Raw genomic sequence first — 25835 nt, forward strand, 5'->3', positions numbered from 1 at the left:
ATATCTCAGAAAGAACACAAAAGATAAGCACTGGAAAACAAAGGAAAAGAGACACAAAAACTAAGGAATCAAACCAGGAAGTCTAACATACTAATAATAGAAATTACAGAAAAAAAGATGAATAAAAATAGTGTTTAAGAAATAATACACGTGAACTTCCCAGAACTAAAAGACAGAATCTCTAGATTTAAAGGGTTCATTAAATGTCCAGCTCAAGTAATGAGAAAAAAACCCAAGGCAAGGTATATCTTCAGGTGAGAACTAGTAAAGAGATAACTCTAAAAGCTTTCTGAAGAAAAAGAAAAATTAAAGACCACAGCCAGAGGAAGTAGGGGGCTATAGAAGGGTTATCTTCAGGAAAACACACAAACACAGTTGGAAACCTTTACTCCCCCAAAACAAGTAATTATCAAAAGAAAAGAAATGAGGTCATACCATATTACTTGGTTTAGCAGTGAACAGTGGTTATGGTCATAACAATGAAGAACTTAAATAAGATATTAACCAGAAATTTATTTTCTTTTTCTTCTTTCTCTCTCTCAGCAAAATCACCAAAATTGTTACAAACCATGTTGTGGGAGATAAGGGGAGAATAAGAGGTATATGTGAGCAAAAAATTCTCACCTGATAACATCAAAAATATGAATAACAAGATAGTAGGATGGGAGGGAGTTGAAAGTAGAGTCAAAAGGAATGGACAGCAAGAAAATGAGAGAAGTAAAGGACTGCCGGAGGCTTACCATTGTTTTATGTCCTTCAGCACTAACTATTTTTTTCCCCATCAGCGCAGTTGACTATCAAACTTTAAAAACTATAGGCATATATCATTTTGAGATTATATACACATATAGAAACAATTTAAAACAAACCAACAAACATGACAACTTTATATTGTACATAGCGAAATTGTTATTCTAGGGTATAAAACTGAATATAATGAACATTTTCAGATTATTAAAGGCCTCTAGTCTAATGCCTTGCTATGCTATTCTATAATTTGTGAAAAAAAACCTACCTCTTCCTTAATAATACCAGTCAGTCTGACTTGAATCCTCCAAGTCCAGACTCCTGTCCTTAGAGAGTCAACAGTCACTTGAAGAATGTCTGATTTCTAATCCGGGGGTTGGAGGAAGGTGCTACTTCCAATCGGATGCCCTTGCCAGTACACAGCACTGTTCTTAATCCCACAGCTAAACAAAGCCAAGACCAGTGCCACAGAAACTAACATACAACTAGATAATCTCTGTTACAAGGCACTGTGTACTCATTTCCAGCTCCCCTACCACAAGAGAAGCTTTATTATTGATTTGCTGGGTAACTGTTAGAAAATTATATCTCTGTGTACTGATTTCCTCATTTGCCAAACGATGACAATGATAAACACTGCTTGAAAGAGGTGTGATTCCCGTGAATGAGTATAAATGACTGCATGACAAATTATATAACCACAAATTGACTGCTTTTCTTATGACCAATTTTTGGCAGCACTTTCTCTGGAGTAACAACTGAACAGAATTCATTTTTAGACATCCTCCTCTTTTAAAGATAACATTGCTGAAGACAGCTAATGATTTTGTGCATATCTGTGAATACACACAGACTGATTCTTCTTACTAGTGGCTCGTCAGTTTTTCTCTTGATTTCCTGAGTTTGCCAAGCCTTTTCTTGAAATTGTTCTCTCTTGGCAGCCTTGCCATAGTACCACGCTGCTTCTTCTCTTTTTCTGTGTCCTTTACTTACTACTATTTCTCTTCACCCTCTAAAACAAAATTTTTTCCCTCAAAAAACTAACTTAGCTCCCTTTGTTTCTCCCCTCCCACTTCTTTGGATAGCTCCTCAACCCTCACAACTCTGTAACAATTTCCTTTAGACAGAAGACTCTCAAATTCTCCTGAACTCTAACTTTGTATGTCCATCTTCCTGCTTGACATCCGAATCAGAATTATCTTAAAAATTAGTTCCTTCTATTTGTTCTTTTAAACAATGATATTAACAATCTTAGTTATCTGGGTCAAAATTACCAAATTATCTCTGATCCTGCTTTCTCTTTAAACTCCTTATGCATAGGAATGGCGAAATCCCACAGACTCTATTTGTGTATTCTCTCTCCCAGTCTCTCCCCTTCCGATTCCACAGAAAGGGCACTATTGCAGATACTAATCTCAGCCTGGGCATCTACAATAACATCCTAATTTGTTTCTTCACATTTGGTTGATTGTCACTTCAATCCATCTTGCTCTCAGAGTGGCTTTGATTAAATTACTACTGCTTCAAAACAATCAGTGGCTCCCTATTGCCTCATCCTGGTATACAAGATCCATAAGCTCCAAACTAACATGTCCAGTCAAATTTCCTTGCTCCCTTACACATACTCTGTGTTCTCGACTAATATTCCCTAGACATGCCTAGCATTTTGGGAGGAGACAGCATTAATCCCATATGCTGCCCCCCTCTCCCTCCTCCAGTCTTTGCCTGTTATCCCAGCTATTCTTGAGGGTCCAGAAAGCTGTCCTTGATTTCCCCTATGTCTGTCCATTTCCTCTTTGCACTTGACCCTAGATCTCTCTATCTATACATCTTTAGATATATATGTATATATACACAATATCATTTTATTCTAACTTATAGCATAATTGCTCATGCCTAATCTCATTCCTACCCCTTCCTCAGGAGATTTTAAACTCCTGAGAGCAGGAAAATTGTCATACTCATACTCATGGCTTGTTGTACTTAGCCTGGATTTTGCACATTTACATGCTTGAGAATGTTTGAAATGAAACTAATGAGAACGGCCTTAAATCACCTTTTTGGAATTCATCAGATATATTTATATTTCAGATATAGCTGAAAATTTTCAAGAATGAAATCGTCTGTCTTAAGACATATAACTTGGCCCTAAGTTTGCAAACAGTTGAGATAAAGGAAGTCTTGGTTTGAATCAACGGTTGAATTAAAAGTTCTATCAAAAATTAAAAAAAATCTTCTTAGTGGTATAGAACATGACACTATTCCTCCTAAGTCAGTCTATTTAAAATTCCCAAATGGAATACTGGAAAACAGGATTACCTCAAGGAATTTTTTAGTAAAAGTGGGATTCTATCCTCAGCATCCCCCTGAATTTTAAATTCAATCACACTTTTCTGCCTACCAAAATAACCCTTCTGAATCCTGTCATGTTCACTTTTAAACAATATAAATAAGCACTGTTCATTATAGTGGCCACATGCTATTCAAAGGTGGTATAAAGAACTAATCTCTGATGCAGATATCAAGCTAGTCTCCAATAATACCAAGTGACAGCTTCAAATAAACATGAAGATCTGCTGTTCTGCCTCTAGAAAAAATATTTATCAACGTATCTCCTTAAAATGACTAGATCATCTTCATCTCTGCAAAATAAATACACCACGTTTACTTGTTGAATTATGTATAATTAGCAAATAGGAAAGATGATCTGTCAGCAGTTAGACTACAAGCCTACAAGAATTTGCCCAAGGGCTTTGTGTAATTGACCTCAAACTTTAAAAGGCAAAGTAATTTCTGCTCCGCCCTACTTTCTCAGATAAGACTGTTCAGGTGTCCCATTTAGTCCGGATTTAAGATAAAAGAAAAAAGAATTTTGAGAGAATCAAGAAACTGAGGTAGGTTACAAAAATCAATTTGGCAAAAGGAAAATGGACAACGTGTTAAAAACCTAAGGGAGGTGGGGAAGCGAGCGTCTTAATCCCAAAGGCTATACCTTCCCTCCATTTCCTGGGCCATTTCCACTCCTTACTAGCCTTCGGCAATAACTGAACCACGTCGAGTTGCGTCGCTCATTTTTAATCAGAACCCTTCCTTGCGGGTTCTACTCCCAGTCATTGATTGCTTCTATTTCTACAAGCCTGTGTGTCTAGGACTGGCGCTGCCTCTGGGCCAGCCGAGAGGGCGCGGTTCCGTGGGTCCCGGGGTAGCCCCAGAGGCCCCGGCCCCGAGCTGCGGGCAGCCCTTGGGCAGCAGGGGGCGCTGCCGAACCTCGGTCCCTACCGGGGAGAACCACCTCCCCCGCTCCGCGGGCTGGTGCCGCCCACCACCGTCTGACCTCAAGTTCTCTACCTAGTTCTCGGTGCGTTTTTCCTAAAAAAGACAGTAAGCTCCACGGCACGCCCAAGGTACGTGACAAGAAAAATACAGAGCATCTCACCCTATAAAACTGATCACCCTCTTTTTATCTTCTCTGCGTCTCACAACTGATTTAAAGGCTGTCTCGCAGATTGAAAATTAAGAAAAGTTGGTCTTTTTCACACACAAGAGCGCCGACTGTTCCTTGGTTAAAAAAGAAAATTAAAAGGGGGGGGTGGAAGAAGGAAAAAAGGGGGAGGAGAGAGGGAGGGGGAAAAAAGAGAAAGAAGAAAAGAAACAGCCATTGATCCAAAGCCGCCTGGGAACCGCAGCCAAAGTTACCACTAAAGCGACTCCCGCGGCTGCTCCGCGCCCACTTCCTCCCTCGGGGGACCCTGGGCTTCGGTTCCAGTTTAATCCCAATTGTGACTGAACCACAGGAAGACCAGACGTCCCGGCAGTCCACACCCTGTGTGCACTCTGTCACCTCCCTGCTCTCCACTTCTCTGCCTCCGCCCGAGCGTCGGAGGGACCCGAGTTCCCAGGGTGGTTTCTCACTGGGACAGGGAGGAGTTCGGGGTTCAAGTGCGCGCCTGGATCTGTGCACACCTTCCCCTTCCTTGGTCTCCCCGGGTAAGCTCGGAACCCCCAGGGTCCCTTTCCAAGCCCCCGGGGTGGTCGTGCGCGTGTCCCCGGCCAAAGGAGAGAGAGTGGCTGTTTGCTGGGATGCTCGTCTGGTGTCTGTGTGTCCGTCTGCAGACTGCGCTTTGCGCTAGACCAGAACAGAGACCCCGACACTCAGTGCCCTTCAATCCACTCCACCGAGCAGGACCTAGTGGGCAAGCCCCTGGGGGAGGTCTGCATCTGCACCCTCGAAGTCACCCATATCCAACTGGCCGCCCGTGCCGCGCGGGACTCGGAGGTCCGGGCGCGCCTTTCCGCCCCCCGCCCGCGCCGCCTTCCCGAGGTGCGGGCCGCGGCCCGGCCGGGTACTCACAGGTCGGGCCCCGAGGACGAGGGCGGCGGGCAGTAGCCGTGCGGCTCCCGCTGCCAGGGCGCCGAGCGCAGCTCGAGCCCCCCGTTGACGCCCCTCCAGCCCCGGCGGCGGCGCTGCGGCTCCGCGCCTTCGTCCTCGCCCTCGTCCTCCTCCTCCTCCGGCGCGGGGAAGGTCACCCTCGCTTGCTCCTTGCACTTCCTGACCTTGGTGGACATCGCGCCGGCTGCGGTCCGAGCCAGGGGGTGCCGGCCGCCGGCCTCCGCCGCCGGCGCGGCCGCGTGGTCTCCCCGCGGCGTCCCTTCCCCGCCTCCCGCGGCTCCCGCAGCCCCGGGCAGCCCGGAGCGGGAAGGCGGGAGGAGAGCGAGGCGCGGGCCGCGCCCGGGCGGTTAGAGGCGAGAGCCGAAGCCGAGCCCCAGCCGCCCACCATCAAACCGCGGGAGGGACCGCCGCGGCCGTGGCCGCGAGTAGGACGCCCGGGGCCGAGCGGGGCGCTGGTGCCGGTAAAGGTTCTCCAGCCCCGCGGCGGCGGCGGCGATGCCTCCTCTGTGCCGGGCTCCTGTCTCCGACAGCATCACTTACTAGGACAGCATCGTTACTCAGGGAGTAGGAGAGGGAGGGGTAGGACGAGGAGGTGGGAGAGTCAATTCCTTATCAGACAGAACTGGAGAGGAAGTCAGACCGGCAGGTGAAGAGTAAAGAAATCTGAAAAACTTGCCCCCCGCTGTCCTTTTTCTCTTCCAGAGATCCAGAGCCCTTCTGCATCTACAGATACAAGTTGCTTTCCTGAGGAAGGTAAAAGGGAATCCGCTGGCTCGTTTATCTTCCTGCAGTCGTATATACCCCATTCAGGCCTCTAGATGTGTTCAAAAAGCATCGCTTGTTCACTGTTACTCTCCGTAAGCCTTAGTTGAACCTGCAGAGGTTCAAGTACACTCCATTTATACCCCAGAATGGTAATGTTTTAGACGTGCATGATGCTTCATTTCTTTTCATGAATTTCGAAAACATCTAACAGGATTTATGTACTTTCCAAGAAAGACTTTTCAGCAAAATTTAAAGTCTTTTTTTAAAAAACTTAAAAAAAATGCATTTTAAAATTCAACAGCAGTCATTCTTCTGGGAAGAGTTACAGAATTTTAGTCAGCAAAATTCCCTAGAGATCACGAATCTATCCTTTTAGAAATAAGAAAGCCTAGTCCTAGAGAGACGGAGTAAACTACTCAAGGTAGGTGGGTAGTGAGAAATCTCAGATTAGACCCAGGAGAGTGTATTCCCCAGACTTTCTATTTCTTCAACTAGGCAGTTTTCCAGCAAGTCCAACTTGGAAGAATCACAAAAATGCCAGACATGCTATGATGAGATAAAATAAAATTTATTTATTTTTAACTGTACCCAATTTTACTGTACTTTTATGAGGAACAATTCTTCCCAAATTTAAACAAAACTCAAATAAGGAAGTATAGAGCCCCTTTGAATTTAATTCTTCAAAAGTAAATAAAAACATCGTGTATTTTATTAAAATGACAATAAGCCTACACGTTAAAGGAAGCAGTGACATATATCTGATACAGAAAAGTAAAAAACAAGTAAATATTGTCTAGTGCTTTAACAGTTATAAGTAACTTTCACTGGCTGGCACCCATGAAAGTGTTAAAATGTTCACAGTGTAAGTTACCAGCCCCACCCAGATCCCACCTCTGACATGTCTCTAAAGCAGGACTGCCCTTCTGCATCCCATATCACCACCTCAGTTCAGGTTTCCATGATCTTCCCTGTTACCCAGTCTGTCTGCAACCCACTTCCTCACCATTTTGTTCTCCACACTGCTGAGAAGACTTCAGCTCAAAGCAAGTCTGATCATGATTTTTTCTCTATAAAAGTCTCTGGTGGCTTCCCATCGCTCTCAGGTTAAAATCCAAATTTGGCAAAGCTAGCCCTTCATTGTCTGACCCCAGATCATCAGTCTCTCCTCCCACCTTCTCTCATACACATCCTAACTCCAGTTACCCTGCACTTCTCACTCATCACCTGATATTCTAGACACTTTCCTATTTTCCTGCCTTTGTCTATGGCATTCCTGAAGTGTCTCTCCCCCATCCACCTGTCAGACTTCTTATTTTCCCTAAAGACCTAGGTTACTTGTGGCCTCCAATCCGACAGCCCTCCTGAATCCCGGTGAAGTTCTCCTGGCCCATGATCCTTACCCACCCTGTGCATACAACAATCTTACCACTGATCACATCGTATTGAAACTCTTTATGTGCCTCTTTAAACTGTGAATTCCTTGATGCTGATTTGGGGTCTTATTTATATTGAGCTACTTGGAGGGGGGGTAGTTATCTTTCTGTCCTAACCATTTAGTTCAATACCTGACGTCCAGGGCAAGCTCAATAAATGCTTGTTGAATGAATTCATAAAGTCTATAATTTCTTTATGATTACATTGACAAATTCATGGAGTTCCTTTGCAGAGCTTTTGATGGGATAGGAACTCTACATAAATGCTCAGGTCACCTGGGTTTACTCTTACACACTGTATTGGTTTCCTGGGGCTGCCATAACAAAGTACTGGGTAGATTAAACAACAGCAGTATGATTTCTCATAATTCGGACTAGAAGTCTGAGTTCAAAGAGTCTCCAGGGTTGGTTTCTTCTGAAGCCTCTCTCCTGGGCTTGTAAATAGTTGCCTTCTTCTCTTCACATGGTCACCTCTTCTTATAAGAACATCACTCATACTGAATTAAGGTCCACCCTCACCACCTCATTCTACCTCAATTACTGTCAAAAGACCCTATTTCTAAATACAGTTACATTCTGATGTAGTATACTGGGGATAGGACTTAAACATGTGAATTTTAAGGGGATACAGTTCAGCCTAGAATAGAAGAACTGTCTGATGTCTAAGGAATAGAAGAAATCACAAAGAATAAAAATAGACATGAAGAGTAAAGATTAAACATTTCAATGCAAATAGGGCCGTCTGCAACATATTTAATAAGAAGAATTGTTGAGAAGTAATTCTTGCACCACAGCATGGAGGTTAAACTTTGCAATTTTCTGAAAGCAGTAAGAGCATGGAGAAGAGGTAGAATGTTCCAAATGGTATACATCTTTTTTTCTTTCTTACGAATAGAAGTTCTCTTATAAACGGATTTTGCTTTGCTTTTTAAAGTAAACTTAAGTGTTTAATTTTGTTAGCAGTATAAACTAATAAAATAGAAAATGCGCATATCAGAATAAGTGAACCCCCAAAACCACAATCCCTAAACTTATGATGTGGTAATTAACATTCTAGTGTCCTTCAGAAAGAATTTATGGTTTATGGTGTCTTAAAACTGTTTATTGCTAATGTTTGCAGTTCTCTTGCAAGACAGGAAGTTTCCTAAATAAAAACATGTGTTTTAAAAATTTCTTCAAGTCAGAAGTTTGGGACTCAAAATTTAACATAGAATAAGTTATAAATGATGGTTATATGTTCTGGACATTTATCTTAAATGTGTTTCAATGACAGTATAGGGAGGTATCTAAGAAAAAATACTGTAGGCCTCACCAAGAATCAAATCCCACCTCTGCTGTCCACAAGCTCTGTGACCCTGAGGAAGCCACTTCAACCTCTCTGAGCCTCAGTTTCTACCTTTGGAAAATTAAGGTATACTCAGAGTGCTTATTTTATAGGGCTGTTGTAAGGATTATGTGTTAATGGCTCTTAAAAACCATGCCTGGCATATAGTAGGTCCCATGAAAGTATTAGCTATTATTAGGTTACTACTGTGATCTAAGAAACAAAATAGAAGTCTGAAGTGTTGGTCCTGAGGCAAGATTTAGGATGTCTGATTGAGATTCCTCTCCAGAATAGCATTAGCTTAGTTGTATAACTGTTGACTGACTTTTCCATCTCTTCCAATGGTCTATAAGTTCTTTTGGGGTAGGGACAACATTTTATTTGACCTTGTCCCACCAGTGGAATCATAAATCTGGCAACTTAATGAGTGTTCAATAAATGGTAATAGTAATAACATCAGTGGCAGTGCCACCAGGAGACATATGATAAATATTTGTGAAATAAAGAGATCCAATAGTGAAGAGAAAGAAGAAGAGAGATTGCTTCCTCTGCTTTGGCACTGTGCCAACTCCAAGTAACATCTGAGAATGGCCAAATCTTCTCTTTGGCATCTCTGTGCTCTTTCTCTGCATCCTTTTCTATCTCACTGTGCCTATCTTCCCTGGCACCTATGGGCTTGGTGACATCATATTGCTTTAATCCTTCTACAATGTTATCTCTTAGACCTGCTGTACCACTAAAGTGTTCCATGCGTAATGATGACCATTCATTCTATCCCCGACCAGTCAAAATTACTTTTCCTTCAGGGTAGTTGCTCTCAGCTAGTTATTAAAGGGAAACTGCCTTACACAAATTCCCACTAATGTGAGTGAACACCTGAGTCCTTAATGCTCCAAGGGATACATTTTTCAAAGATTGCAATAACTCTCCATTTAGTGGAATTACTAGCTGTGTATAAAAGTGAAGTGAAAGGAAGATGCTTTTGGGGGGGTGGAGGGGCGAGGAGCTGCCAAGTAGCAAGGAAGACTTGGTGGAACACCCCTATAAGGTTTCTGACTTTCATCTCCCCCACTACTAAAGTTATAATTCCCAACCCATTTAAATTTTCCACCCTTTACTCTATCAACATCTATCAATAGCATTGTCAAGAAAAGCTCAATTTGAGGCAGGAGTGGAAAATGGGCTAAGTGGCAGATCTAGGGGCTTCACATACAGTCTCAATCTTGAGCAAATAGAGTCAGGAATCTGTAATTCAAAGACAATTCTCTATGAGGGCCTCACATGCGATATACATCTTGTGAACAGAGGCAATGGCTACCTCTGTTCTGGAATATCTTTTCAAGCACGTTGTATGGCAAAGAGCCTTGGAAGAAGGAGGTAGTGTCCTTCTCTGGAGCAAAGAGCAAATATGAAGTCTCACAATTAAGTTCGTAAACTCATCCTAGAAAAAGTGCTATATACCTCATTGCTGAATATCACTATGGTCACCTTCAAAGTACTCCTCTTCGGAAGCTCTGCACCAACATCAGTACCTAGTATATTCTTCAAAGCAATTTTGGAACTCTTTTTTGGAATGACCATCAGAGCTGTCATCTTTCAAGGTCTGACAATTAAGTTCGTGAACTTTCTACTGTGTGCTTATGTTGACGGCACTGTACAAACAACTTGGTAAGGTTTCATAAGCTGGGTCCCTGTCAACATGTGGCATTGTCTTGCTGAGTGATGTTCATTATTGCATGTTTTTGTGTGCCATATGACAACAGTTGTGATGGTCATTCTGAAAAAAAAAAAAAAAAAGTCCCAGAATTACTTTGAAGGGTAGATGAGGTGCTGGCTTTGGGGCACAGCTTCTTTTTTTTTTTTTTTTTTTTTTATTGCTGAGGATTCATTGAGGGTACAATAAGCCAGTTACACTGATTGCAATTGTTAGGTAAAGTCCCTCTTGCAATCATGTCTTGCCCCCATAAAGTGTGACACACACTAAGGCCCCACCCTCCTCCCTCCATCCCTCTTTCTGCTTCCCCCCCCATAAACTTAATTGTCATTAATTGTCCTCATATCAAGATTGAGTACATAGGATTCATGCTTCTCCATTTTTGTGATGCTTTACTAAGAATAATGTCTTCCACGTCCATCCAGGTTAATACGAAGGATGTAAAGTCTCCATTTTTTTAAATAGCTGAATAGTATTCCATGGTATACATATACCACAGCTTGTTAATCCATTCCTGGGTTGGTGGGCATTTAGGCTGTTTCCACATTTTGGCAATGGTAAATTGAGCTGCCATAAACAGTCTAGTAAAAGTGTCCTTATGATAAAAGGATTTTTTTCCTTCTGGGTAGATGCCCAGTAATGGGATTGCAGGATCGAATGGGAGGTCTAGGTTGAGTGCTTTGAGGTTTCTCCATACTTCCTTCCAGAAAGGTTGTACTAGTTTGCAGTCCCACCAGCAGTGTAAAAGTGTTCCCTTCTCTCCACATCCACGCCAGCATCTGCAGTTTTGAGATTTTGTGATGTGGGCCATTCTCACTGGGGTTAGATGATATCTCAGGGTTGTTTTGATTTGCATTTCTCTAATATATAGAGATGATGAACATTTTTTCATATGTTTGTTAGCCATTCGTCTGTCATCTTTAGAGAAAGTTCTATTCATGTCTCTTGCCCATTGATATAAGGGATTGTTGGCTTTTTTCATGTGGATTAATTTGAGTTCTCTATAGATCCTAGTTATCAAGCTTTTGTCTGATTGAAAATATGCGAATATCCTTTCCCATTGTGTAGGTTGTCTCTTTGCTTTGGTTATTGTGTCCTTAGCTGTACAGAAGCTTTTCAGTTTAATGAAGTCCCATTTGTTTATTTTTGATGTTGTTGCAATTGCCATGGCAGTCTTCTTCATGAAGTCTTCCCCCAGGCCAATATCTTCCAGTGTTTTTCCTATGCTTTCTTGGAGGATTTTTATTGTTTCATGCCTTAAATTTAAGTCCTTTATCCATCTTGAATCAATTTTTGTGAGTGGGGAAAGGTGTGGGTCCAGTTTCAGTCTTTTACATGTAGACATCCAGTTCTCCCAACACCATTTATTGAATAGGGAGTCTTTCCCCCAAGGTAAGTTCTTGTTTGGTTTATCAAAGATTAGGTGGTTGTAAGATGTTAGTTTCATTTCTTGGTGTTCAATTCGATTCCAAGTGTCTATGTCTCTGTTTTTGTGCCAGTACCATGCTGTTTTGACCACTATGGCTTTGTAGTACAGACTAAAATCTGGTATGCTGACGCCCCCAGCTTTATTTTTGTTACTAAGAACTGCCTTAGCTATACGGGGTTTTTTCCGGTTCCATACAAAACGCAGAATCATTTTTTCCAAATCTTGAAAGTACGATGTAGGTACTTTGATAGGAATGGCATTGAATAGGTAGATAGCTTTGGGAAGTATAGACATTTTAACAATGTTGATTCTTCCCATCCATGAGCATGGTATGTTCTTCCATTTGTTGATATCCTCTGCTATTTCCTTTCTGAGGATTTCATAGTTTTCTTTATAGAGGTCCTTCACCTCCTTCGTTAGGTATATTCCTAGGTATTTCATTTTCTTTGAAACTATGGTGAAGGGAGTTGTGTCCTTAATTAGCTTCTCATCTTGACTGTTATTGGTGTATACAAAGGCTACTGACTTGTGGACATTGATTTTATATCCTGAAACATTACTGTATTTTTTGATGACTTCTAGGAGTCTTGTGGTTGAGTCTTTGGGGTTCTCTAAGTATAAGATCATGTCGTCAGCATAGAGGGAGAGTTTGACCTCCTCTGCTCCCATTTGGATTCCCTTTATTTCCTTGTCTTGCCTAATTGTATTGGCTAGAACTTCCAGCACTACGTTGAATAGTAAAGGTGACAGAGGACAACCTTGTCTGGTTCCAGTTCTAAGAGGAAAAGCTTTCAGTTTTACTCCATTCAGTAAAATGTTGGCTGTGGGTTTGTCATAGATAGCTTCAATCAGTTTTAGAAATGGGGGCACAGCTTCTTAAGGGAGTACTTCAAACGTGACTGTACTGCTATATAGTACCTTTTTGAGGATGAGTGCACCAACTTAATTATTAGACTTTGTATATTTACTGTCCAGAATAATAAAGATAACACTCTCCCTTGGGCAAAGGTCAGGCAGGTTTATTGACTGTTATAAAAGATTCAGGCTACCTAAACTCAGGGCTCAGGGTTCTTCTCTTGCAATGCAACCCACAGCATGTGCACCTAGGTGTCACCCGGTCTTCTTCATGTCACTTTGTGGGAAATAGGACTCAGGGAACTGGCATAAGTGGTTCTACTTTCTGGCTACTGCTGTTGCTATGAGTAATAAACTGTGCTTCATTCCTAGCCTGGGAGTTTTGTGCCTTCTGTCAGCATTCATAAAACTGTGGCTGACTACCTTGTTAGCTTGCAATTGGGTAAAAGTCTTGAATCCTTCGCAGCTCTTGACAACTATTAAATTTTATAGATGAAAAAATTCATAGTTCTATACACCGCAGAAATCTCCAGGAGTAAATTAGGTACTTAAAGAGGTTGTAACAACTTTCCCGTGTGACTAAGTGCATTATTAATCATTTTTTCTATGCCCAAGCATTCTTTGGCCTACCTGTTAATATGATTTTGTACATGTTATTAGTCCTTGTACATGTTATTATCAATGCTCTCTACTAGTAGGATATAGATTTGATGAATGCTTGCAGTTTTTAAATTCACAATCTGAAAAGTTACTTAACTCCAAGACTTAGGTTGCTATTGTGTTTGGAGATTTGAAGAAAAGTAGGGATTAAGGCTTAGCATTCATTTCCTCAGCAGCTCTTTGTGAAAACATAACAAACATCAAATCTGTTCGGCCTCTATTTTTGGCAAGGTTGGCAATAACTCTACTTAATCCTAATCCCTATGATCCTTGCCGACTCATAAACTATATGTTCCTCAAATTTATGTTTCCTTCCTGGAGGGAGAAGAGGAGTATCAAGCACTCATAACAGGGAAACCATCAGAAGTGAGTCATATAAGTCGCCTGTCAGAAAGAGAAGTTGGGAAAATAGAGCAGGTCAGTTTTTCCAATCATGGTACTTTTTACCTTTAGTGAAATAAGCTAAAATGGTTTCTTATTTATATTAAGCCTATCCAGGCTGAATTCTTAGGACATATTTAAAATGTCAATTAGAAACAAGTGTAGAAACCAGGCATAGTGGTGTGGGCCTGGAATCTTAGATACTCTAGAGGCTGAGGCAGGAGGATCACTTGAGCCCGGGAGATCAAGATCAACCTGGGCAACATTGAGAATCCTCATTTCAAACAAACAAAAAAACTTAGTGTGATGCTTTTTACTTTTCCCATGCATTCAGCCCTTTATGTCAATTTTATTCAGTGCTACATGCACATTCTTAGGATGGGATCCCAAATGCAACCCTATTCTAAGGTCTGAATTGCTCAAAATAGAATTAAAATCATTGTTCGTTTCCATATTACCAGGTTAGTGAATAATCACTATACTTTGTTTTGTTTAAAAGCACAAGTGTCTACTCACCCCCAATGGATACAGAGGGACCTGACTAGCCAAGTGTCCCAAGTCCAACCAAATAGGAAGCTAGAGAAGGAAAGTGGAACTTACTTAAACACTCTGAACATACAAAGAACAATGTTTCCCATTACTGTAAGCCATGCCCTTCCTTCCGCACATTAGTCGGCTCTAATCTTCAAATGTAACTTCTTTATCCTGTAACTCTTAACATCAGACAGAAGTGTTAAGATAAAGAAAAACAAAAAAGACTAAAAAATAAAAAAATTCTCTGTTTCTTCTTATGTTCACCTGGAATAAGTTATCTTGGAAATGTTTGAAATACCCATATAGGATACTCGATGGTCTCATTTTGATGCAAATTTTGATTAAAAATTAAAATTAGGAGACATTCACACAACATAGAAATAGGTAACAACTTAAATTGTTAATACTTTTAGTATAACATAGTAATCATTATAGTGTCTTTAAGGATTTTAGGGATAAAGGAAAGGGAAGAGATTATACGGCTTAGAAAATCAAACACTATGTAGACTTTAAACATATTTTAAAGGACATAAAGTCTAATCTGATCACCTTAGAATGCTTGAATTCCTCCAAATGGTCCTGCCTAAATGTTCATACTTTTACATACATTAATATCTTCATTATGTAAATAGTTTTTTAAAACCCAGTTCACTTGGCTCTACAGATTATTTTTTAATATAATAAATCTTTTCTTAGAGGAGGTTTAAATGCCTGGAAAAAATTTTTGGTGTGGCTTACATCTTTCTTAATGGATTAAGTCCGTGAGTAACTGCCCTTATAGAGAACATTGTGATGGAGTAAGTGCCCTTAGTGATGGAGTAAGTGCTCCAAGGAGGATGTCAAATGATGTCAATCAATGAGCATCCTGAAAAGCACTGATGTTCAATGCCATCTATATCTGTAAGGACTGGAAAAGTCCAAATGGATCTGTAAACATCAAATACAGTAAACAATTGAGTCTTCATTGAAAATTTGTGCCTTTTGAATTCAAGCCTTGGCTATAACTCAATCAGAACTTCTGTTCTAATTATCCTTTGGGGATGGGGACAGAGGCAATCAATCAGCATCTATGTTGTCATAAGGTAAGAAAGGAGGCAGGTTATATCTTTTTGTATGCAATAGATGTAGGCTTGACTACTGAACAGAATGGTTGAAAACATAACTGGAAAGTGGAAGCTTTGAATCGTGGCTTAAAGGAGATTTATTCTGGAAAAGGAGCTTTGTCCAGTGGACTTTGTTGGTACCCAGTCAAGGTGGGTACCCCAGAAGGTGATACTTTCTGCAAAGCCCAGGTGGGTACCCTGGGTCATCCTACAGGTGGTCACTCCACATTAGGTGGGTACCAAAGGTGGGTACCCCAGAAGGTGATACTTTCTGCAGAGCCCCAGAACAGTAATAAAAGACCTGGTATCTATATCAAACAAGCAAGTCCTATACACCAAAGTATTTCTTATGAAAGTTAAACATTCATCTTACCTACTGAACAACAAAAAAGAATGTTTTTTAAAGGATATTTTGTTTGTTTTATGAGGACTTTTCCCCCCATTCAACTGTTTGGCTAGCAGCTTAAAATTCTGAAATCCCAAAGGAGAGACTTCTCACACATCAGAAAGGAGATGGCAGGCTCCCAAACCATAAATGGCTCCAATTTTCATGAAAAGTCAGCTTAGTGAATCACAGGTGGATTTTGACCAAAAATGCATTGAAGGGCCTATGCCACCAATAATACCTTATTTAAAAATAATCAGCTCATTCCTGGCTAGAAATAGTATGCATATGACAGCCAAATACACTAAAATATCAACAGACACATCTGGGGATAATTCAGCAGAAACCTAATGTCCAGAAATGAATTGATTTAGGCGGAACAATAAAAGCTCATAACGAGCAGCAAGAGTGCACTAAGGATTTATGTATTAGAACTGTTCCAGGGGAAAATGGAACAGTTTAGATAGAATAATGTTCTTGGAGAACATATGAGAAGATCTTATTTATGACTATAGACCTGCTTTCAGAACCTACTTTTACATAAATGCAGAATTGTGGAAAAAAATCACCAATACCTAAGAAAATGAAAAATCCCAAGGCTGCAATCTGAGCAAATGAAATGACCCTAAATGCAGAAAATATAAAGTAGTAGATCATTTTAGATAGGGTTGATTAAAATCTATACACTTGTTTTTTTTAGTTGTTGGGGATTCATTGAGGGTACAATAAGGTAGGTTACACTGATTGCAATTGTTAGGTAAAGTCCCTCTTGCAATCGTGTCTTGCCCCCAAGAGGTGTGGCACTTTATCTCCCAGAATCTCAAATCATCACCATCCTTAGCAGCAACAGCTATTCTCTTGTACTATTCCTTACTATTTAATGTGGAGTGATCACCTGTAGGATGACCCATAAACCTAAGGTAAACCCAAATACCTTGGATCTCTGCCACTTAAAATCCTTCCAAGTGTCCTCATTGCTTCCAGATAATGTCCTTTACTTAACACACTTGCAATGATCTGGCCCTGACCTCTTTCGCCAGATTTATTTCTTGCTATCTTTCCTTTGAAATTTTGTTTGTGTGTCTTCTACCTAGAATCCATTCATTCAAAAGAGTTAGTGAGCACCAACTATGTTCTACCTGACAAACTTTTCTATGTCTACCTGACAAACTTTTCATCCTTTAAGACTTAAAAATCTCCTCCTTAAAGTCTCCTTCAAGCCATTTTAGTCTTTAAATAATGCTGAATTTTACCTTGTACACAAATCTGGTCCAAACTGGAATCACATTGCAACTTTTTTTCAAGGGAGAAAACCCCAAACTATACAAGTGAATATATTCTATATCAAAAGTTTAACGAGGCCCAAAATATTCCAAGTAAAAACTAACGATGTTTTGCATCTTTTATGCCCTTGAATTCTACTCCCCTCACGTGGGTGGGGAACCTGTGGCCTTCTGATTTCAGGATTGTTCTTTCTTAAGAACCAAAGGAGGCAAGAAAAGTTTCATCTTTCTCTGTTCACCAATTTTAATAAAAGGATTTGATCTGTAAAATTTGGATTTAGTCAAAAGGCCACACTTAAGGACCAGAAGGTCACATGTGGCCTTAAGACTGCCAGTTTCTTACCCCTTCAGGGCTTTTAAAAATATACTTCTATATCTGTTTGGCAGTTTATTTATTTATTTATTTATTGTTAAACCATAGCTGTGTACATTTATTGTTAAACCATAGCTGTGCAATCATGGGGTACAATGTGCTGTTTTCATATACAATCTGTAATATTCTCATCAAACTATTCAACGTAGCCTTCATGGCATTTTCTTAGTTATTGTATGTAGACATTTGTATTCTGCCTTTAGCAAGTTTCGCCCCTACCCATTCTAAGATGCACCATAGGTGTGGCCCCACCCATTACCCTCCCTCCACCCTAACCTTTCCCCTCCCTTCCCCTTCCTTGGCCTTTTCCTCATGTTCTTGTGCTATAATTGGGTTATACCCTTCATGTGAAAGCTATAAATTAGCTTCATAGTACAGCTGAGTACATTGGATACTTTTTCTTCCATTCCTGAGATACTTTGTTGAGAAGAATATGTTCCAGCTCCATCCATGTAAACATGAAAGAGGTAAAGTCTCCATCTTTCTTTAAGGCTGCATAATATTCCATGGTATACATGTACCACAATTTGCTAGTCCATTCGTGGGTTGATGGGCACTTGGGCTTCTTCCATGACTTAGCAATTAAGAATTGAGCTGCAATAAACATTCTGGTACAGATGTCTTTGTTCTATTGTGATTTTTGATCTTCTGGGTACAAACCTAGTAAAGGAATTATAGGATCGAATGGCAGGTCTATTTTTAGGTCTCTAAGTATTCTCCAACATCCTTCCAGAAGGAACGTATTAGTGTGCATTCCCACCAGCAGTGTAGAAGTGTGCCCTTTTCTCCACATCCACGCCAACATCTCTGGTTTTGGGATTTTGTTATGTGGGCTACTCTTACTGGGGTTAGGTGATATCTCAAAGTAGTTTTGATTTGCATTTCTCTGATGATTAAGGATGATGAACTTTTTTTCATGTGTTTGTAGATCGTGCGTCTGTCTTCTTTAGAGAAGTTTCTCTTCAAGTCCCTTGCCCACCTGAGATGGGATCATGTGTTCTTTTCTTGCTAATATGGTTGAGTTCTCTGTGGATTCTGTTTATTAGACCTTTATTGGAGGTGTAACCTGCAAATATTTTCTCCCATTCTGAGGGCTGTCTGCTTGCTTTATTTACTATGTTCTTGGCTGTGCAGAAGCTTTTTAGTTTGATCAGGTCCCAGTAGTGTATTTTTGATACTGCTTCAATTGCCTGGGGAGTCCTCCTCATAAAATATTCACCCAGGCCGATTCCTTGAAGAGTTTTCCCTGTACTTTCTTCAAGTATTCTTATAGTTTCATGTCTTAAGTTTAAATCTTTTATCCAGTGAGAATCTATCTTAGTTAATGGTGAAAGGTGTGGGTCCAGTTTCAATCCTCTGCAGGTTGCCAGCCAGTTCACCCAGCACCATTTGTTAAATAGGGAATCTTTTCCCCAATGAATGTTTTTAATTGGCTTGTCAAAGAGCAAATAGTGGTAAGTAGCTAGATTCATCTCTTGGTTCTCTATTCTGTTCCAGACATCTACTTCTCTGTTTTTGTGCCAGTACCATGCTGTTTTGATCACTATCGATTTATAGTACAGTCTCAGGTCTGGTAGCATGATTCCTCCTGCTTTGTTTTTATTGCTGAGTAATGTTTTGGCTATTCAAGGTTTTTTCTGATTCCATATAAAGCGAAGTATTATTTTTTCAAGATCTTTAAAATATGACAATGCAGCTTTGATAGGAATTGCATTAAAATTATATATTGCTTTGGGTAGTATAGACGTTTTAACGATGTTGATTCTTCCCAGCCATGAGCATGGTATGTTTTTCCATTTGTTAACGTCTTCAGCTATTTCTTTTCTTAAAGTTTCATAATTCTCTTTATAGAGATCTTTCACATCCTTTGTTAGATAAACTCCCAAATATTTCATCTTATTTGGCACTGCTATGAAAGGAATAGAGTCCTTGACTATTTTTTCGGCTTGTTTATTGTTGGTATATACAAAGGCTACAGATTTATGGATGTTGATTTTGTAGCCTGGGACATTGCTGTATTCCTTAATCATTCTAAAAGTTTTGTAGTAGAATCCCTAGTGTTTTCCAGATATACAATCATGTCATCTGCGAACAGTGAAAGTTTTATCTCTTCTGACCCTATGTGGATACCCTTGATTGCCTTTTCTTCCCTAATTGCAATGGCTAAAACTTCCATTACAATGTTAAAGAGCAATGGAGACAATGGGCAACCTTGCCTGTTTCCTGATCTAAGTGGAAATGATTTCAATTTAACTCCATTCAATACGATATTGGCTGTGGGTTTGCAGTAGATGGCCTCTATTAGTTTAAGAAATGTCTCTTCTATGCCAATTTTCTTAAGTGTTCTGATCATGAAGCGATGCTGGATATTATCAAAAGCTTTTTCTGCATCAATTGAAAGAATCATATGGTCCTTATTTTTTAGTTTGTTTATGTGTTGAATTACATTTATAGATTTATGTATTTTGAACCAGCCTTGAGATGCTGGGATAAATCCCACTTGGTCATGGTGTATAATTTTTTTGATGTGTTGTTGGATTCTGTTTGTTAGGATCTTATTGAGTATTTCAGCATCAATATTCATTAGTGATTTTGGTCTATAATTTTCTTTTCTTGTTGGGTCTTTCCCTGGTTTGGTGATCAAGGTGATGTTTGCTTCATAGAATGTGTTGGGTAATAGTCCTTCTTTTTCTATATTTTGGAAGAGGTTTAGTAATATAGGTACTAGTTCTTTAAAGGTTTGATAGAATTCTGATGTAAAGCCATCTGGTCCTGGGCTTTTCTTTTTAGGGATATTTTGTATAGTTGATGCTATTTTAGAACTTGATATAGGCCTGTTCATTCTGGCTAAGTCTTGGTAGGTGGCGTACTTCCAAGTATTGGTCGATTTCTTTCAGATTTTCATATTTCTGAGAGCAGAGTTTCTTATAGTATTCGTTAAGGATTTTTTGAATTTCTGAGGGGTCTGTTGTTATTTCATCGTTACCATTTCTGATTGAGTAAATTAGAGATTTTATTCTTTTTTTCCTGGTTAGGTTGGCCAAAGTTTATCTATTTTATTGATCTTTTCAAAAAAACCAAGTTTTGGATTTATTGATGTGTTGTATAATTCTTTTGTTTTCAATTTCATTTAATTCTGCTCTGATTTTGGTGATTTCTTTTCTTCTGCTGGGTTTGGGGTTGGAGTGTTCTTCCTTCTCCAGTTGCTTGAGATGTCCCATTAAGTTATTAACTTCCTCTCTTTCTGTTTTCTTGAGGAAGGCTTTCAGTGCTATAAATTTCCCCCTTAGGACTGCCTTGCCGTATCCCAGAGGTTCTGGTAATTCGTGTCTTGATTATTGTTTTGTTCCAAAAATTTGGTGATTTCCTTCTTAATCTTGTCTATAACCCATCTATCCTTCAGCATGAGGTTATTTAGCCTTCATGTTTTTGTATGGGTATGCAGGTCCCTGTTGTTTTTGAGTTCAACTTTTATTCCATGATGGTCTGAGAAGATGCAAGGAATAATTTCTATTTCTTAAATTTTCTGAACTTAGATTTGTGGCCTAGGATGTGGTTGATTTTGGAGTATATTCTGTGGGCTGATGAAAAGAATGTGTATTCAGTTTTGTTGGGATGAAATGTTCTGTAGATGTCTGTTAAGTCCAGATGTTGAATGGTTGGGTTTAAATCTAAGATTTCTTTGCTTAGCTTCTTTTTGGAGGATCTATCCAGCACGGCTAAAGGGGTGTTAAAATCTCCAACTACTATGGAACTGGAGGAAATCAAGTTGCTCATGTCTGTTAGAGTTTCTTTTATAAATTGAAGTGCGTTCTGGTTGGGCGCATAAATATTAATAATTGAAATCTCATCATATGGAGTATTACCTTTAACAAATATGAAATGTCCATCCTTATCCTTCTTTATTTCGATTGGTTTAAAGCCTATTGCGTCTGCGAACAGGATTGCAATGCCTGCTTTTTTCTGCTTTCCATTTGCCTGGAGTACAGATGACCATCCCTTCACCTTGAGTCTATATTTTTCTTTTAATGTAAGATGGGATTTTTGTATGCAGCAGATATCTGGCTTGAGTTTTTGTATCAAGTCAGCCAACCTGTGCCTCTTTAGAGGACAATTTAAACCATTCACATTAATTGAAAATATTGAAAGCCTTTTGGGAGTCCGGTGGACATTTTTAATCCTTTTGTGACTGTGGAAGTTGGAATTTGATCAGAATTTTCTGGGTGGGTTTACTTTTGTGGTGGAAGACTATGCTGGTCTTTATGGAGGATATGTCAGAAAATATCCTGGAGAGCTGGTTTACTTATGGCAAATTTCTTCAACATGTGAATGTAATTGAAGTATTTAATTTTTCTGTCATAAATGAAATTCAGTTTATCTGGGAACAAAATCCTGGGTTGAAAGTTATTTTGTTTTTGGAGATTAAAAGTCAATGACCATCCTCTTCTAGCTTGAAAGGTTTCAGCAGAGAGATCTGCAGTTATTCTAATATTCTTCCCCTTGTAGGTGATGGTTTTCTTTCATATGGCTGCTTTCAGAATTTTCTCCTTCATATTAACTTTAGTGAAGTTGATTATGATGTGTCTGGGGGATGTCTTATTTGGCTTGAGTCATGCTGGAGTTCTGAAAGTGTCTGCTATCTGAATTTCAGAATCTCTTGGCATGTCTGGAAAGTTCTCCTTCATAATCTCATGGAGAAGAGACTCTGTGCCTTGTGAAGCCACTTTGTCGCTTTTGGGGATCCCTATAAGATGAATATTGGTTTTCTTCGAATTATCTCAGACGTCCCTGAAAGAGTGATCTGTTTTTGCCCTCCATTTCTCTTCCTCTTTGAGAGTTTGGAAGCAGTCAAAAGCTTTGTCTTCAATGTCTGAAATCCTTTCTTCTGCTTGCTCCATTCTGTTACTGAGGGATTCTACTGTGTTTCTCAGATCTTTGAGGGCTGCAACTTCTAGTATCAATGTGTCAAAATCTTTGGTCATTTGGTCTTTGAATTCATTGAATTCTTGAGATATCTTTTGGGTTACTGCTTGGAATTCTAATTCAATCTTATTTGCTATCCAGATTCCAAACTCGATTTCGGACATCTCAGCTATTAGCTTGTGCATAGGATCTTGTGCTATGTCTGCCCCATTGATCCTTGGGGCAGTTGTTCTACTCTGATTATTCATATTGCCAGAGTTTTTCTGTTGATTTTGCCTCATGATTGTTTTTCACCGTTGCCTCTGGCCCTCCTCAGAATTGGGGAGGTGTCTCTCCAAGATTAGACCCCAGTGGGATCACTCTATTGTTGCTGGATCTTTGTAGGGAGTGACCCTGTGTAGTGCTGCCCCAGCCAGGGGGTTCTGGTTTTGGCAGCAACTCCAGAGTGTGACACATCCAGATCCAGCAACAGGGTGGGGGTGGTGCACACAGTTTGGGAGTGCCTGGCACCCAGCAACTTTGGCACAGAGAGCCCAAGGCTCCAGCAGTCTCTGGCCAGGAGAAGGGCTCTCCTTAGAGGCAAGGAGGACTCTGGAGGGCACGTGGCTACCAGAGTCCCTGGCCAGACAAGCAGGCCGGTGTGGAGGCATGGAGGGTACAGGAGGGAGGACATGGGGTTGCGTGGCTCCCAGAGTTCTTGGTCAGGGCATGCGGAGGCCCAGTGGTCGCGGGTCAGGGGTTGAGGTGCAGCTCTTATCGAGGTCCAGGCAGGCACCCATTGCGGTTGTGGCTGGCACCAATCACGGTCGCGGTCGCAGCGCAGCTCTTACCTTGTATGGATTTTCTAAGTGAACAATGAACTTGTTTTATGGGGAGCAAGAATCCTCTGCCTGAACTTCTCTACTGTTTCTCGATCCATGGAAGACCAAGCATTCACAAAGGCTTCTGCTTTGTCTTGTGTAAGGTGGATGTTTTCTAACTGCTGCTTCTGGCTTCACATTGTGATATACTACCTGTTCTAAAATAAATGATATTGTTTCAAGAACCAGGTGGAGATCTTGTTACTCTAGAGAAAATGCATCTTGAAGTTTTTCTTCCTCTTCTTCACTGAAACTGCTCTCAGCCTTCGAGTTAAGTTTTTGAAGAATCCAAGTGGGCAACCGTGGAAATCTTCCTATATCTATCGCATTTATCAGTGATACTGTTTTTTTCATGCAAAGTCTGGCAAGATCATATCACCAGCAAAAAACTCCTGACCAAGGCCCATCTGATCTTAGGGCACCCACCCCATATACCACAGGTGGCAGGTTCAAACCTGGCCCCAGCCAAAAATTGCAATAAAAAAAATTAACTCCCTTGGGGGGCGCCTGTCTCTGTTTGGCAATTTAATATGTTGAAAAGCACAGAGCCCTGGAGCCAGGCTGCTTGGAACAGAATTCAAGTTCCATCTTTTTTTTTTGTTTGCAGTTTTTGGCTGGGGCTGGTTTGAACCCATCACCTCCAGCATTTGGGGCCAGTGCCCTATGCCTTTGAGGCACAGGCACCGCCCTCGAGTTCCACCTTTTAACATTTTGAGTGCTTGGGCAAATTATTTATTTTTTATGGGGCTGTTCCCTTATCCATAGAATAGCAATGATAATAGTGCACAGCTGATTAAGCAAATTAATACATAAAGCACCTACAGTTCTAGCATGTTGTAAGTTTTTTAGAAGTGTTTGTTATGTATGTTACACTGCATATAGCTTAATGTTACTTTTTAATATATATAAATGAAATTACACTATACTTACTGTTCTGCAACTTGTTTTTATTTTTCCTTAACAATATGTCTATCTCATAATACATATAGGACTTTATTTAATCATCCATCATTTAATTTGTTTGTAAGTTGATTGCCATAGGAGAATAATTCCCAGGAAAATGACTAAAATGTTTGAGTCAAAATATATATACACTTTATGTTTTCTTAAATACCCACAAATTGCCCTATATGAAGGGTGTAGTTATTTAAATTTCCATCAGCAGACTTTATTTAGTTTTTATTTACTTATTTATTTAGTTAGAGACAAGTTCTTGCTCTTTCCCAGGCTGGAGTTCAGTGATGGGATCATAGCTCACTGCTGCCTCAAATCCTTGGACTCAAGGAATCCTCCTGCCTTGGCCTCCCAAGTAGCTGGGACTCTAGGCACATGCCACCAGGCCCATGAAAAATAGGTAATTTTTCTATTTGTTTTTTACAGACAGGGTCTTGCTATGTTGCTGAGGCTGGTCTTGAACTCCTGGCCTCAGGCAATGTTCCTGCTTTGGCCTCCTAAAGTGCTGGGTTTATCGGCATGAGTCACCATGCCTGGCCTGACCCTTTACCTTTACATACACATTGCTCACCACAAAAACTCCAGATTCCTAACTACCTTTCCTTCCCATCAGCTCTGCCCATTTCTACTTTTAGTTCTATTTCCCACATGCTCATTACCAGACTCCTGAATTGATTTGCTGACAATGGACCTTGAGTTCCTAAAGAAACAACTCATCCTAATTCCATTGTTTCTTCAGCAACTCAAGGTCCATTGTCAGCAAAATCTGTTATACCTGCAACCACTTTTTTCTGAAAGTTCCCTTCATCTTCTTGCTCTATAGAAAACCTGGTTATCATTTGAGGATGCTTCTTTTCTTCCAGTCTTTCCAGTCTTTTCAAGTCAGGGCTGCTTTTTTTCCCTCTACACCCTTTTACGTTGATGGGCCTGAAATGACATTAAGTCTGTTTCTCTCTCTTTCTCTCTCTTTTCCCTGCTTCAAACTATTGTCAGCTTTCAATCTGACGTCACCAGATGATATTACCAATTTACTCTCATTGGTGCAGCCATCTCTTCCTGAGCCCCTCCTAATTTCTCTATGATTTTAGCTCAAACTCACTGTCACTCTCTCCAGCACTTTTCCTATCTTAAGTTTTGAAGATTCAGTATATATGTAGATGATCTTTCCAATACTCTGTCCTCTCTGTTTCTTGAATTCTTTTCCTGTAACTTGTCCTACATTCTACCTAAGTCAATACTCCATGACCATACCCTAGAATTTGTCATAACTACTACTTAAACCCCTCCCTAATCTCAATTCCATCTACCTCATTCTCTGACCTTACAGCACATTCTTCCTAGTAGTTCAACTCTAGCAATCTTCAGATCTTTCCAGAAACTCCTATCCATAAATCCTGCCCTTTTTCTCTACCTGCATGACCCCTTTCCTGGCTTAAATCCCTTGACCAGCATTACAACCATTCCCTGCATATTGCACTCAACTCCCTTGCTCCTTCTCCCTTTCACTGGTGAAATTAGTTCTGCCATGCTGCACCTCCACCTGCGCAGGTGGGTGAGGCTGGAGGAAACACACAATGGTGCTGCCAGACTGCACATTAAATCAGAAGAATGAAAGAATCCATTGCAGAAGAATCCATTGCAGAATGAAAGCAGTAGGGGATGGAGGTGAGTAGAAATATGTGAAGAATTATGTCTTATTTGGAGAAAGGATAACCTATAAGG

At 40.3% G+C, this 25835-nt stretch overlaps 1 protein-coding gene and 1 long non-coding RNA gene across 2 annotated transcripts in view; one reads left to right on the forward strand and one right to left on the reverse strand.

The window, feature by feature from the left end:
• The window catches only part of TRPC3 (transient receptor potential cation channel subfamily C member 3), a 62768-nt gene extending 57225 nt beyond the window's left edge, over nucleotides 1-5543 (reverse strand). The window contains exon 1 of the mRNA XM_053574702.1: nucleotides 5099-5543. Coding sequence (XP_053430677.1) covers nucleotides 5099-5313 — 215 coding nt within the window. The 5' untranslated portion in view covers nucleotides 5314-5543. The remainder of the gene's footprint in view (nucleotides 1-5098) is intronic.
• LOC128574104 (uncharacterized) lies at nucleotides 4075-24501 on the forward strand. The gene is made up of 3 exons (XR_008376628.1): nucleotides 4075-4151; nucleotides 5840-5890; nucleotides 24387-24501. It is a non-coding gene; the product is annotated as an uncharacterized LOC128574104 (long non-coding RNA).
• Nucleotides 24502-25835: the final 1334 nt, after the last annotated feature.

This window comes from Nycticebus coucang, chromosome 1 (genome assembly GCF_027406575.1).
Source record: "Nycticebus coucang isolate mNycCou1 chromosome 1, mNycCou1.pri, whole genome shotgun sequence".
In the NCBI taxonomy this organism is placed as follows: domain Eukaryota; kingdom Metazoa; phylum Chordata; class Mammalia; order Primates; family Lorisidae; genus Nycticebus; species Nycticebus coucang.